At 42.7% G+C, this 14939-nt stretch overlaps 1 protein-coding gene and 1 long non-coding RNA gene across 2 annotated transcripts; one reads left to right on the plus strand and one right to left on the minus strand.

The window, feature by feature from the left end:
• The first annotated feature begins 419 nt into the window (after window positions 1-419).
• Window positions 420-3164, plus strand: LOC148879665 (putative WRKY transcription factor 41). The gene is made up of 3 exons (XM_088961270.1): window positions 420-1400; window positions 1525-1653; window positions 2300-3164. Exons 1-3 carry the CDS (start codon window positions 1093-1095, stop codon window positions 2952-2954), a joined length of 1092 nt encoding a protein of 363 aa, XP_088817396.1. The 5' UTR covers window positions 420-1092; the 3' UTR covers window positions 2955-3164.
• Window positions 3165-11405: 8241 nt separating this feature from the next.
• Window positions 11406-14939, minus strand: LOC148879666 (uncharacterized). Its single transcript, XR_016104305.1, has 4 exons — window positions 14377-14939; window positions 14144-14258; window positions 11821-11933; window positions 11406-11716 (listed from the first exon to the last, which is right to left on the minus strand). It is a non-coding gene; the product is annotated as an uncharacterized LOC148879666 (long non-coding RNA).

A 14939-nucleotide genomic window follows, 5' to 3' on the forward strand; every position in this document is an offset into this window, starting at 1 on the left:
TAGGAGACTAGTCATTTTAAAGTACTAATAAACATTTGGAGAGTTAATTTAGGCATTTTGAAAATTTTAAGTTTGATGCCATTAATGGCATTGCAAAGGGTCCGGACTCCGGACATTGTTAAACACCAAAAAAGCAGAAGTTGATAAGCCAATAAAAAAATGACTTCTGCTTATTTATAAAATTGCTGAAAAGTGAAAACTATCCATAAGGAGAAGCTAAGCCTAAATCCGATGTTACGTACCAAACAGTTCCCTTTGAGGAAGCGTGTCTTGAAAATTCTTGGTCTCCTCGTCGCTCTGACTTTCTTATAAGGGCGCACTTCGCACGAGCGAGCTTTGAAGTTTGAAGGAGACTGGGTCAGCACTCTCTCTCTTTCTCTCTCTCACTATCTACTTGGCACGACTGGAGACCCGTCTCTGGTCTACTCGCTGTTGGTCAAACTTTTCCCTTCCTCTTCTCTTATATTCCTCCTCCTCTCACCTTGTCCTTCGATTCAAAGAAGACATCCTCTCCTTTAAATATAACCCCTCCACCTCTCGCGTCCTTCAGGCTTTAACATCCCTTGTTCGTTTATCACTCTTCACCTACTCTTTCTTGCACTCTCTTACCTGTAAACGTTCGAACTGAAAAGAAGACAGATACCCAATTCCTCGAATTCAAATTTTTGGGCCTTTTGTTTCGTCTTAGCCCATAATTTTGATTCTCTTTTCTCTGAGTTTAGTTTACTAGGCTTAGCAGCTAAACTCTTATAGCGCTTATACCTTGAGTTTGGTAGCCCTGCTCAAGATTTCTCGTCTCATAGCGCAGAAAGAAAACCATAGGAAAGGGAAGTTGGAAGGTTTCTCCTTCTTCGTGTAATCTTGAGCAAAGCAGCTACTTTCATGTCCGTAGCTTCTGATTGCGCGTGCCCTACAGGCTGCAGCTTCATCCCCTTCTTACTTGTTCTTCTTCTTAAATTCTGCTTCTTTCACATCTCTACGTGTCTGAGTATTCTCCTTCATTCGTAACATGAATTAAGCATTTTTAACAGTTTATCGGCGATCCTCCCTGCTCCTGATAGGTAGCGCTGAAAAATTCGAAACGGTTTAGCAATGGAGAAGGTGGGAGAATGGGATAAAAATGGTTTGCTCAATGAGCTGATGCAAGGGAGGGAGATAGCGAGGCAGCTCCACATCCTACTGGACCCATCTTCCTCGGCGGAGAAGCGCCAGTTTTTAGTACAAAAGGCACAATCTTGTTTTGAGAGAGCACTGGCGATATTGAAATGGAATGGGGTGGTGGAGACAAAGCCCCAGTCAGTGGGAATTATGGCCGCCATGTCCGACTCCCCGCGCTCTGACAGCGGAAGTCACAGGAGCAATGATTCGGACCAGGAGCGCAGAGACATGAGTAAGAAGAGGTACGCTAGTCTAATTTGTTGCGTCTCAAAACTCAAAAGAGAAATTCAAGGTTTTTCGTTTCTTGTTCATGAAGTTGTGCATTGATCAGATTCAGGGCTGATCTTAACTTTTCGTGATTTGCAGAAAGATGGAACCCCGATGGACGGAACAGGTACGCGCTTGTTCAGGAACAAGACTCGAAGGGCCTGTAGACGATGGTTATAGCTGGAGGAAGTATGGACAGAAAGACATCCTTGGAGCTAAACATCCAAGGTCAGACAACTGAGAAATAGACTGTAGAAAATACCTCAACTCACTACACACACATACGTACATCTGAACCACACACTCTGATCAGTCTTGTGTCTTTCTCTGACTCCTTGAGCTGAGCCTTTGGGTCCAAGTGCAACCTTTGTCTATGTGTGTCAGTAGTGGGTGAATCTCAGGGTCCTAGCCACCTAACCTGAGAGTTAGTTGTGGCCCAATTTTGACTGCCTTTGTGGTCCTTTGGATTTAAATTGTTGGTTGCCCAGGATACCACTTTTTTAGCTTTAGTTTAATTAATTAATCAGAAATCAGAAAGAGAAAGCCATGGGATGAGATGAGAGTGGTACCAAAACAAATTCCTAGCTATCCTCTTTGAGTCTTGCCATTGCCAACCACCATAACCAGCCCAGAACTGTGTTTCTGGACTGATATTTTTAGTATCCCTTCACCAATTCTGATTTCTGAAGCTCATCAACAACCTCGCTGATATAAATTTTAATATTCCTTCACAGCTCACCCTCCACATGGTCTTTTCCTGACAACACACAATTGAAATAGATGCAATGCATGCTTCTGTAATAATGTTTCCATTTTCTAGCTCCATTATTGAGCCATTGTTCTAATTATAGATTTATTTTGATTACAATTGCAGAGGCTATTACCGGTGCACTTACCGTAATCTCCAAGGCTGTTTGGCCATAAAGCAAGTTCAGAGATCAGATGAAGACCCATCTGTCTTCCACATCACCTACAGAGGAAAGCACACTTGTAACCAGGCATCCCATCTAGTTCCAGCCTCGGCATCTTCAGAGAAACCAGAGCCAAAACAGAATCAACATCATCTTCATCAACCCCAACAACAACAACAACAACCTAACCCACAAAATCATTCACAGGGAATCCTCAGCTTTCGGACGGGACTCAAGGTCCAAACCGAGGACCTGGACAATGGGGAGTTGATTTCTTCTTCCTTTTCCTTCCCTTCGGAAACCATTGGATTTGGATTCGCAACAACTGAAGACCACATCTTCTCGCCTTCGACACTCGACAACAACTTCGTCGGCAGCTTTTCCCCTCCTTTCATATCCCCAACAACATCTGAATCCAACTACTTCCCCGTGTCTCCCTGCCGAGTGAACGGCCTCGGAGGGGGACATAACTTTCATATTTCGGAATCTGATCTCACTGGATTAATCTCCGCTGCCACTTCCACAACTAGTTCTCCAATCATGGACTTAGATTTCTCACTTGATCCTGCGGATTTCGACACTAATTTCCCACTTGACTCTCCAGGCTTTTTCTATTAACAGTTAACACCACTAAGTAACAGCAACAGGAATTTTGCTTATTAGCATTTGTAACAAAAAGTCATTTTCATTTTTCCTCCACCCTTTGCTCTAATTGCAATTGTGATTTTTCTTTCTTTCCTACCTTTTCTTGGTTTTGTTGTAAGAGTGTACGCAACCCGTGGATCATGGAAAAAAAGTAAACAGTTGAATAATTATTGTTTTACTGCATTCGTCCTTTTGCTTTGCTCGACCGATTTTAGATATAGGCGACCGAACCCCATTAACTGGGGATTCATGAGATCCATGGTATGGTTATTTCTTTTTGGGGATTTTGAGAGGAGAGAAAATTGGTCAATCGGAGATTTTGGTTCTCATTTACTAACATATCTATGCTTTTTTTTCAAATTTATGTGGGATTTACGAAAATTTTATTTTTTATGGACGGATAAATAATACCCATCTCCATAGTTAAGTAATTTTTCCACAAAGAAAGCTGCTAATTGATGGTGCACAGTCTGGAAGTTCCTAGTTGGAGGTTGTTTGGCCCTGAACTATTGTGTTTCAAGGTGCCTTTATGCCGAGGTGTTCAAGCTCCCGAGCTGCTGGCAAGGCTCCCTTACTGAGTTGTCATCCTACTGGCTGATCGCATCCACATGTACCTCGGTCGCTAGGACGGGCCAAATCACCCCTCATCACCAAAAATTCATTGAACAAAATTGTCCCTTTGAATAATGGCTTTTAGTGTCTCAAATGATCATTTTTTTTATTTAGCTGAAAAATAAAAGAACATAAATGGTTAAATGCAGTTACTATCCGAATAAATAATTTCCCAAAATGCAAAAGGACCATAAAAGAAACAGAATCGAGTCGAATCAAGTTGAATACCCAAATCAGATGTACATGGAAAATAATCGCCCCAACCTCAATGTAAAATAGGTCCAAAATAGAATTTTCATTAAGGAAATCCTAATAATCGGAAGACATACATTAATCATCTTAATGGATTTTATGTTAAAGGAAAAATAAATAGATTCATTTTAAAAACTGTTTGTATATCCATTTGGGATTTTTTTTTATTCTTAAAATACCCATAAAAAGTCTTATATCGCCTTTTTGGAAACCAAACCATCCCCACACATTATTTTTTTCTAAAACAATAAAATAAAGTGTATTAAGTGTTGTTGCGTGATCTGACTACTCCCAGCTGTAGGGTGATTTGGTTTCCAATCGAGTAGCGAGCTGGATCTATTTGCAAGACAGTGGATCAGAGAACCTAGGGTGGCTAACCCGGCGAGGTCGCTCCGATGCTTAAGTTAGTGTACTGTAATGCGAGCTGAATACTTGAGAATTTGAGAGCTTAAGAGCTAGAGAGTGGAGTAATCACGCGTACCTTTTGCCTAGAGTAGTCGTGGGACTCACGAAAGAGCTTTAGGATCTCCATGGGTGTGGAGATAGAGTTCATTTCGCTTCCGAAGGAGCAGTATGTAGATAAGGCTTATCGTTCCACTTCCGACTCTGGTGGGGCTGGGATAAGTTCTCATCGTGATCTCGGAAAAGTTAGGATCTGTTAGCTCATCGTGATCTCGAGATATTCGGGATCTATTGGAGAAACTTCTGGAGTCGATTACATGTCGATTCAGGTTATTAGCCTCGAGCTGATACTTCGGTTCCTTAGTTGCGAACTGGATTAGATGCCGAGGTGCCCTGATGCCGAGGTGAGTTTTGGGCCGAGGTGGCTTAATACCCGAGCTCGAACGTTGCGAACTAGGCTTGCCAGGCTGAGCTGTCATCCCTTAGTTAGGTCGTGTCCACGTGTCCCCTTCTCGCTAGGTCGGGCCAAATCACCCTTCATTAATTGCCCCCCACTCCCCGAGCCAGGGCTCTCAACCCGGTGCGGGGAGTTCATGATGAGTCTAGGTGGATTTGGCACAAGGTCTACGCGGCTCGACGGGCGAATCATTTGTTAGACCTGTTCGGCTGCTTGACTCAACTAGAAATGACACAGGTCGCGTCTAATTTACGTGCAGGCGTCATGCCATTTTATAAACTTTGTGGACGCCAAAACACGCGCTAAATCAATTTCAACCTTTGGGGTCCTGTAACCGGTTTTCGTAGGAGCCGTTGGATCGTGTTGATCTCGACCGTTGATTCCTGGATACACTAGCTATAAATAGAGGCCAAGGGGCTCATTTTCTTCGCCACAAGTCCGCGGATCCGCAATCTGATGTCGCGCTCGAGTCTTTCAGTTCAGTGTCTTTTCGAGGTCGCCTTCCTTTCTTCGATCTTTCTTTTGGTGAGTCCCCCTTTGTTTTTCTTTTCGATTCCATGTCTATCATGTCTAGTTTCAGTTTCGATAGTCTCTTAGACGGGAGCAATGAATCCGCTGGTGCTGAGGTGGGTACCTCGGCTCAGGCCGTAGATCCTCATCCTACCAAGGAGGTTACTTCGGGACAGGATGCGGTCCGCGGTCCTCCCGAGGTGGACTCACCTTGGCGGGAGCGAGAGGCCTCAAGTAACCTGCCTTCCACCTCACATTGAGGTTAGCTTCCAAATAACTTTGGCTCGTCGATAATGACGGAAAACAGGCTCCTAACCCTAGTAGCCCAGTACAGACCTCCCAATGATCTCATCTCTAGCATCTCTTTAGGTAACTTCCCTTGGGAACACGGTCACAACGAGATCGTGATCTTCAAGGAACAGCTCGCAGCTAGTCTTCGCCTTCCACTTCACCCTCTCATAGTCAAGATCATAAAGTTATTCAATATCACCACAGATCAGCTTCACCCGAACTCCATCCGCAATGTTGTAGGGACCATTTCACTTTTCCATGACTACAACCTTCCTCTTGACCTCGACATTTTTTCTTCTATTCTTTCCATCAAGAAGAATTTGTCTTGTGTTCTACCCAAGCATAGGCGAACTTACTATCTATCACCTCATCTTGGCTTCAAACTCTTGCACGAGTTCCCGAACAAGGTCCCGACCTGGAAGAGACACTATTTCATGGTCCACAACATTGAGGGGTGGCCATTCCCAACTCTTTGGAGGGCAGCCATCCAGGACCCCAGTGTTAGGTTGGACCTAAAGACAAGGGAGGTGCTCCGATCTTGGGTGGAGCTTGACCTAAAGTTCAAAGACTTCGTGACTAAGGAAAATCTCGTGCAGGCCGGTCTAAGTCCAAGTAAGTCGTTGTTTGCTGTATTTTCTCTCTGCTTTACTTCGGTATCATTTCTGACAACTTCGCATTGAGTCCCCACCAGTCGCTGTTCCAGAGCCCAACTAGCCATCAATTGCCAATCAGCCTCCAGGAATAGATTTGGTCGAGGAGGACTTGGGCAAGCTCTCCCCGCCCGGCATGCCCGAGGAGGCTACGTCTTCGGAGCCCACCCCGGCAGTTGCCGCTTCTTCGGTCAGCAATGACGCAGCTTGGAGTATTTTGACTCTGAAATTCGGCCTCCTCAAGAGCAAGGGTGTGGTATTTGCTGAGGAGGTTGCTAGCTGGACTGAACTGCCGGTTGCTCAGCTCGGAGCCCGAGCGGCTACTCACTGCATGGTGGTAAGTTCTCGGCCTTGTCTTCTTCAATCTGTCTTGTACTTGCCTTTTTATGTACTAACGCTTGTTTTCTTCTCTTGGCAGGTGAATTCCACCATCCACGCCTTGGCTTATCAGTCCGATGTGAACTTGAAGCGGGCCCTCGCAGCCGATGAGTCTTCTTGGAAAGCTCACGCTGAGTTGAACTTAGCCTGCAACAAAAATAACCAGCTGAAGAACGACGTGCGAGCTAAGAAGGAGCTGTTCACATTGCTGATGTCGGAGAAGAAGAAGCTCAAGGAGCATGAGGCAACCTTGAAGAGGGAGCTCGAAGAGTGAGAGGCGGCTTTGAAGAGGGAGGTGGAGAACCTCGAGGCTCATGTGAAGAAGCGAACCAAGATACTTCTTCAGGCAATGGAGGAGGCTAAGGCTAAGGCTGTCGAGGAGTACAAGTCTTCAGCGGAGTACAAGAAAGAGATGGTCGAGGTAAGGACGGTGAGCTACCGCAAAGGTTTCAAGCTTAGCAAGTGTCATAACCACTTTGAGTATCACAGAGGAGATGGTCGTCGAAGCTGCCTAAGATCCGAACTCTGAAGCAAAAAGTGATGGTAACCTGTTTGATGAAGATGAGGACACCGGTGCTAGTGAGAGTCGCATGGAGACGAATCCTCCTGCCGAAGCCTCCAGTAAGGACGAAGAGCCTCAAAGTGAGTAGTGAAGGGATAGGATATCCATCACATGGATGCCCAAAAATTGCGGAATAAGGGGGCGAATTTCAAAATTTTTTCTCTCCCTTTAACTAGGAATCGAATTCCCTATTTAGAAAATCATATTTTCAATGACCATTCTTGAACCAGAAACTGAACCAGATCTAAACCAAAAGGAGTAGGGAGAGATAATACCTGATATAGAGAAGCAGTATTTTCCAATGCAGGGTGGAGTAGAATCAATAGTGCTATTCCAAAGGAACTTGACCCTTCGCAAGAATCAATTGGATGGCTTGTGAATACAATTCCAACCAATATTTTCTCTAGAAGATTGGTATCAACATCAAATCTTGATTTCTCCCAAGAACTGGAGATCGAACTGCTGGAGGCGGCGGCTGCAGGAAGGAGGCGGCAAGAGAGTGTTTGTAGGGTGCAGAATTCTCTCTTCTAGTAATCTCAGCTCTGAAGACAAGGATCTGTAGATTGCATTGCATGTCTAAAGGCTGCCGCCCCCTCCTCCTTTTATAGTCTCAAAGGGATCAGCTCCTAATCCCATTAAGAGTTGCTAACCCAAATCATATTTGGATTAGAAGTCCCTTTAAGTGATAAGGGATAACCCTTATCTTATCTGCAGATTAGATCAACCATCTCTTAATCTAATTAGGAGGCTTCCAGATCTAAATCTTATTTAGATCTTGGACTCTCTAAGTTGATAGGGTCTGGGCCCAATTCTATCAGCTGATCCATCTCAGAATTCGCCTCTTAAGTGACTAATCAAATTAACCCAGTTCAAAATGGGCTTAAGACCCATTTAAGTTATGTATTCATTCAGTCTTCCAAACTACTGCCCAGTTGGGCTTTCTTGTATGGCGTGGGACCCAAACATTGATCTACACATCAGCCACATGGGTTCAGCCCAGCCTTTGTTACAAGGCTTGGCCGAATACACTGTTATGGACAGTGCACCCCTTGAAAACCATCTCATGGTCTCTATGGGCCCAACACTTACCCTAAGTGGTCCATGGGCCAAGCTACCTTGTAACACCCAGGGACTGTGGGCAGATGCAAGATTAGCCCATCAGGTATTATCCTCAATGGTCTTACACTTAACCTCTCATTCCATAATGATCATACACTGCCCAACAAGAGAGGACCTCTCCCTCAGCTGCAAGGAACAGTGTTGCACTCTTTGCTTATATGGATCTCGAGAATTAAAACCTTTTGCAAACATTTTAGAAACCATAATATATATACTTTTATATCTCATATAAAATATATTTTGGAAAACAAGTCTCAACGATTGAAACCGGCTGCCGACAGTCTTGGTTTCCATTAGTGAGAGTGCATCCCCGATCATTACCTTTGTCCGACAAAGGGGCTAATCCTATCACTATGATCACCCACTTAGATGAATTCTTAGACTGTCCCAACATACCCAGGTTTTGACCCCGCTAAGGATCTCACTAAATGGTACATCAAAGACAGCCCAATCCGACACCTAGTGCAGTATCATAATCGAATCTAGGGGTCGGGTGTAACTTTTCAGTTTTGCCCATCAATCTCCAAGGTCCAGGGCAATAATGGAAATCTGGTCTAGTTCAAAGATTCAATTAATCCTACACTGTATGTGCCTAGGGTCTCACCCCGGTAGAAGAGACAAGCCACCCCAATCGATTTGGTGGCACCACAGTGTCAGCCTTGTCAGGACAGGTCTCCCCAGACCGGCCCACTGGCTGTGAACGTTTTAAACTAACACGAGTCTCATTAAGTGTCCAGTTTAAGGGTATTACACAAAAACATACCAAGGGAACATGAATCAAATATGCACTTTTATTCATTTACAATAAATTCATAAAGTACATCATCTTGATTGAAGCTAAGGGCATACAAAACTGTCTAACAAGTAGATGCCTCTTTTCTTGGACCCCCTTCTATAGTACACCGAGCTTGGTGCATTGTAATTTTTTTTTATATCCAAAACTCCATATCAATGAAATACAAATGTTTTTTGCAATCTTTGTACAAGAATTCCTTTTTTCTTCTAAGTGTAGATAATTCCCAAACTGGCGAAGTAAACCAAATAGGAGTAGATTTTTTTTCTAAGTATAGGTTACCTCGAATTGTCGAGCTAACGAGTTGGACTCCAAGTAGGGATAACTTCGTATCATTTTACGCTGAGGTGGGTGGACATTATAGGGTATATACCCAACCTGTCTACACACAAGCTACTCGTTTAGGTGTTGGTTATCCTTTAGTGCCGAGCCATCGGGCTTGACTTCAAATGGGATTAACCTATTATTATGCGTTGAGGTGGGATAGATGTCGTAGAGTTTGTACCTGAAATGTCTATGCCTCAGGCGTAAGAACTGGTCTACCTATGTCGAAGAGGCGACTAGGACTTGTCTGCCTATGCCGAAGAGGTAACTAGTACTTGTCTACCTATGCTGAAAAGGCGATTAGGACTTATCTGCCTATGCCGAAGAGGCGACTATGTCTCATCTGCGTATGCCGAAGAGGCGACTAGGACTTGTCGTAGTGCCAAGGTCTTATGTCAGCTCGGCACCATGGCCCTTAGGCTTATGGGAGTGATTGTAGTCCTCTCTCCAGCTCGGTGATCTTTCTTGACCAGTTCGGTGGTCACAAGTAGTACATTCTTAGGTTGTCGATATTTCAAGCTTGAGGTACTTGCTTCCCTTCCAAAGTCTCGAGCTCGTACGTACCTTCCCCAAACACCCATCTTACTCGGTACGGACCTTCCCAATTCGATTCGAGATTACCAATGCCGGGCTCAGTACCATAACCTTCCAGAGGACTAGGTCGCCGAAGCGGAAGTGTCATTTTCTGACCCAGGCGTTATAGTACCGAGCTACTCTTTGTTGGTAAGCTGTAGTCCGGATGTAAGCCAGGTCTCATACCTCTTCTACCAGGTCTAGGTTGGTACGGAGCTCATCATCATTCGTCTCCTCGCCATAAGCCTCCAAGCGTAGTATGGGCACCTCGATTTCTGCTGGGATCACCACTTCTGTACCGTAAGTGAGGTTGAAAGAGGTTTCACCTGGGGCGGTCTTAATGGTAGTTTGGTAGGCCCAGAGGACACTGAGCAGTTCGTCTACCCATAACCCCTTGGCTCGAGCTAAGCAAGCTTTCAGTCGGTGAAGTATCGCTCTGTTAGTGACTACTCCTTGCCCGTTTGCCTGGGGGTGTGTTATCGAGGTGAAATTTTGTTGAATTCCCATTTCGGCACACCAATTTTGAAACTTGATATCCTGGAACTACTTCCCATTGTCGGAAATAAGTACCCGAGGTAGCCTGAAGCGACATACTATGTTTTTCCAAAAGAAGTTTTGTATGTTGCAGGTTGTGATCGTCACCAAGGGTTCGGCTTCCACCCACTTCGTAAAGTAATCTACTGCTACGACTAGAAACCTCCTCTGTCTTGTCGCTGGCAAGAATGAGCCAAGGATGTCGATTCCCCACTGCACGAAGGGCCATGAGCTAGTGAGGTATTTCAGATAAAAAACAGGTCGATGGTGGATGTTGGCATGCCTCTGACACCTGTCGCACTTCTTGACGATCTCGAGTGCATCTGCCTTCATAGTGGGCCAGTAATAGCCTTTGTCGCAACGCCTTCTGTGCGAGAGCCCTGCTCCCCAAGTGTCTGCCGCACAAGCCTTCATGGGTGTCGCATAGTACATGCTCGGCCTCTAAGGGTTGCAAGCAACGTAGGTAGGGGAGTGTAAAGGGCCTTCTGTGCAGCTGTCCTTCTATAAGGACGTATAAACCTGTTCATGGACCGGGTGAGGCCGGGCTCAGGCTAGGGTTTTACTCTTCATTAATGGAAAAATGTCAGGCCCGAGCCCGAGCCTGGACTGTCCAACGGGCCTACAATTTGGGCCCAAGCCTAGCCTTGATAAAAAGCCCGAAGCCCGAGCACGAACCCGAAGCCCGGCCTAATAAAAGAAATTAGAAATTTTCCCTACATTATCTATTTTAATTCAGATATTTTTCCCCTATTTAAATAAACACAATTTTACATTCTTAAATCAAAAAATTTATTCAAATGGACATCACAAAACCCATTTTAATTTTATTCTTTTTTTCTTACAATCAAGTGAATCAACAGCCTTCTTCAAGGTTATTTAATATATTCCCTATTGTTTGGTTGTTTCTATACAACCAAGGCAAATTTGAAATAAAACACATAAGAGCAAATCATATAGGTTCATATTACTACAAATAACATCACACACTAAAACTAAATTCATATAACTTCAAGTTCATGTTCCTCCAAAGTCATAAAAAAATAATCTGAATAAGATAAACAAATCCATAAAACATGTTCTCTATCCATTCTTGAATTCACCAACAAAATGGAATATTCAAACTCTTAAGTTTCAAGCCATTCTAAAAAATAAAATAAAAGACTTCATTGCCCATATGACCATATCAAACAAAACATGTTCTAGGCTTCTAGCCATCTCCATTCATTATTGAATTCACCAACAAGATTGAACATTCCAACTTCCAAGTTCTAAGCCATCCTACAAAAGAAAATAAGAGATAAATCCAGTACCCATGTCACATATGTAATTTGTTATCATGTCAAATGGCAAATAAATAATAGAAATATATGCTATTATAATACCTAAAACATATCATCAAGTTCAATATTTTCATCATCATCATCACTACTATTTGATTCTCCATCATCTTCTAACAAGCTTGATCCTGAAGAAGCACCTAACAAGCTTGATCCCCCTGCATACAATTGTAAAATCTATTAGAAAAAATTCAATGAATCATATATTTTAATAAATAATAAATAAAAAAATTACCTAATAAAAGGCCTTGTGCACGAAGCCAATCTTCAAGACAAACCAAAACTTGAATTGTATTGGACTTAAGTGAATTTCTCTAAGGATTGATCACCTTCTTTCCAATGCTAAATGCAGATTCGGATGCAACTATAGAAATAGGAATAGCCAAAATATCTTGAGCCATTGATGCCAATTCAAGATACCTAAGTGAACTCTTATTCCAATACTCCAAAACATCAACATCTGCTTTGATATCAAGGTTTCGTTCTTCCAAGTAAAAGTCTAACTGAGTTTTTTCACTTTGAATATTTCTTTTTGAATTAAAAAATTGCTCATAATCCTCAAACCCATCACCATCATCATTTCTCGCACTCATGTCAAATTGACTAGAAGATCCAATAAAGGAGGTGGAGGAAAATTTTTCTTTATATTCATTAAACAAATCCTGGAGAGTTTTAGTTATAGCATTAACATGCTCCTCAGCTTCACTCCCATAAAGTTTATCAAAACAATACTCCACTAACCTAATCTTGCAACGAGGATCCAACACAACAGCACAAGACAAAATCATACTATATTCAACCCAATATTTATCAAATTTATCCTTCATTTTTCTAACCATGTTAGTCATAAAATTCTGAGGTTCCTTACTCACTAACAGCAAATGTCTATGAATCATCCACACTCCCTTGAAGTAAATGTTTGAAGTAGGATACTTAGTGGCAAAAAACATGCAAGCAACATCATAAAAAACCTTTAAGAACTTGTGAAGTTTATTCACCTTTTCCCATTCTTCTTTCGAAAGCATAAACATTTTAAAAATATTATCCCTTTGCCCCCAGTGTTGTAAGACTTGTTTATAATAAATGGCATGTTCAAGTATCAAATAAGTTGAATTTCATCTCACACACATATCAGAAGAAACCCCTGCATTTTATTCAGGGAAGAAAAACTCCAAAAATATGAAATGAATGTTGAACGAAAGGAGCATACTTGTAAGTTGTAACCCCCCACAAAAGTAAGCAAGAAGTAGAATCCAAGACTGTAAGCTGAGACTCTATGCTCTGGGTTGATGACGAAATATTAGGAGCCTATGTAGGAAAAAAGAAAAGAGTCATAGAGCTGTGAAAGTGTGAAGCTATGCTCTGAGAATCAATGGACGGTGGCCATGATCAAGTGGTAGAAACCCCCAAAAGATTTCCCCTCTTTCTATGTAATCTTCTAATTCTGACAATCTCAAATGCCTGCTTTTACCTAATGAACTTCCAATTCCACGGAAAAAGAATAGTTAGATGCCTTTAATTAAGTAGAACTGAAAAAAATAATAATAATAATAATAAAACGCAAAGTAATCATGCATGAAGCCCTTGGGCTGGAGGCCCATTCCAGCAGAGAAAAGGGCCCCAGGATTAAGGATGTTAATGGACCGGTCTTCGACTGGACTTGGTCCAAACCATAATCAATTTGGATGGATTAAATGGGCCAATAAGACATATTGGATTAGATTGGACCTCGTCCTTCCATAATGAATTTATATTGAGTTTGATTGAGCTAATATCTGGTCCATTTAAAGATAAGAATATAGGTGTCAGTGGATCAGGCCAAGGTTAGAATTAATCTAAATTAAAACAAATTTGAACAAGGATGATCTAAACATTGAATTGGATTGAACCTAATCCATTTGTAATGGACTCGCATTGAATCCGATCGGATTGGACAATCCAGTCCAACAAAGGTTGGTGAAGCGTGAGCCGAAATGTTAGTAGTAATATATACAAATTCAGGTTAACATCTTCATATTTTATGGATGTTTTTTCTTTGGAAATGTTGTTTTAGCAGTAAAATATATATATAGGGAACTTCTTCCTTTCTCTTCTTCTCTTCTGTCTCCGAAGCCAATTTTGTGAGTAATAATAGAATAGAGGCAAATGTAGATTGAATTACAGCAATAACGTCTTCTTACTCCCTTGTACATTGAAGGTTTCACTCAAATACTACCAATCCATGATTACAGAACATGAAAATGGGACAAGATGAACTCAATCACGAATAGAGGAGAAAATGACACAAAGTATTCAACTTTTCTAGCATCGTACCACGCTGGTACATTGATAATGCCAATCTTGATGAGGATTTAGGGCAACAGAATACCTGCGACACCCACCATGACCCACCTCCCATTTTGAATCTCCACCTGGACAAACATTTTCAGGTTGTCGGGGTCTTGTGCGAGTCCCAAAGGATCAAATCCATTGTCTCCTGGAGTCTGTCATCAATATCAATTTGTTAGAAGTAGAAGACGTCGAGGTTCATTGACCATCGGCATTCGTTAAGTCTCAAATAACAACAACCCAATCTATAAGGAAGCTTTAGGGAAAGCATACCACACAGATGACTGTAACAGAAAAAAAAAAATCCTTGTAGAGATTGCCTGCCAGATATGAAGGCGAGGCCAAACAGGCAACCACTCGCCCTTCTTGGCTTCGACCTTAAAGGAATTGGGGTTCGAAGAAGTGGACGTTTTGACGGAGATAACTCTAGTGAGCTTGCTGCAAGAGCCAATTAGGAACCTCGATCTTGAGGTTTCACCCTCCCCTTCTCTATTTACTGTTGCTCCTGTGGTCACCGGAGATGGCTGGTGGTGGATGAAACCTTCTCTGTTTTGAATTGACTTTTTCTATTTTACATCCCCTGTTCTATGTTGCCGGACGGGGAGTACCTCCGATGTATATGCTAGAACAATCGTCGACGTCAGATTTTTGGGCAAAATTGGATGGGGGAGGAGGTGGAGGGGTTCGAGTTTCAGAGGACAAGTCGAGAGGAGTGAGAGACCGAGAGTATGAGCGGGAAAGGGGGAAGATCGAGTTTTTGGTGATTACATTTCATTTATTATTCACAGGAGGTAGGAGGTATTCCCAATGCATGATGCATGTGTCAGTGAGCGCCC

The sequence above is a fragment of the Nelumbo lutea genome, chromosome 1, assembly GCF_056320005.1.
Source record: "Nelumbo lutea isolate HS-2025 chromosome 1, American lotus-T2T, whole genome shotgun sequence".
Classification (NCBI taxonomy): Eukaryota; Viridiplantae; Streptophyta; class Magnoliopsida; order Proteales; family Nelumbonaceae; genus Nelumbo; species Nelumbo lutea.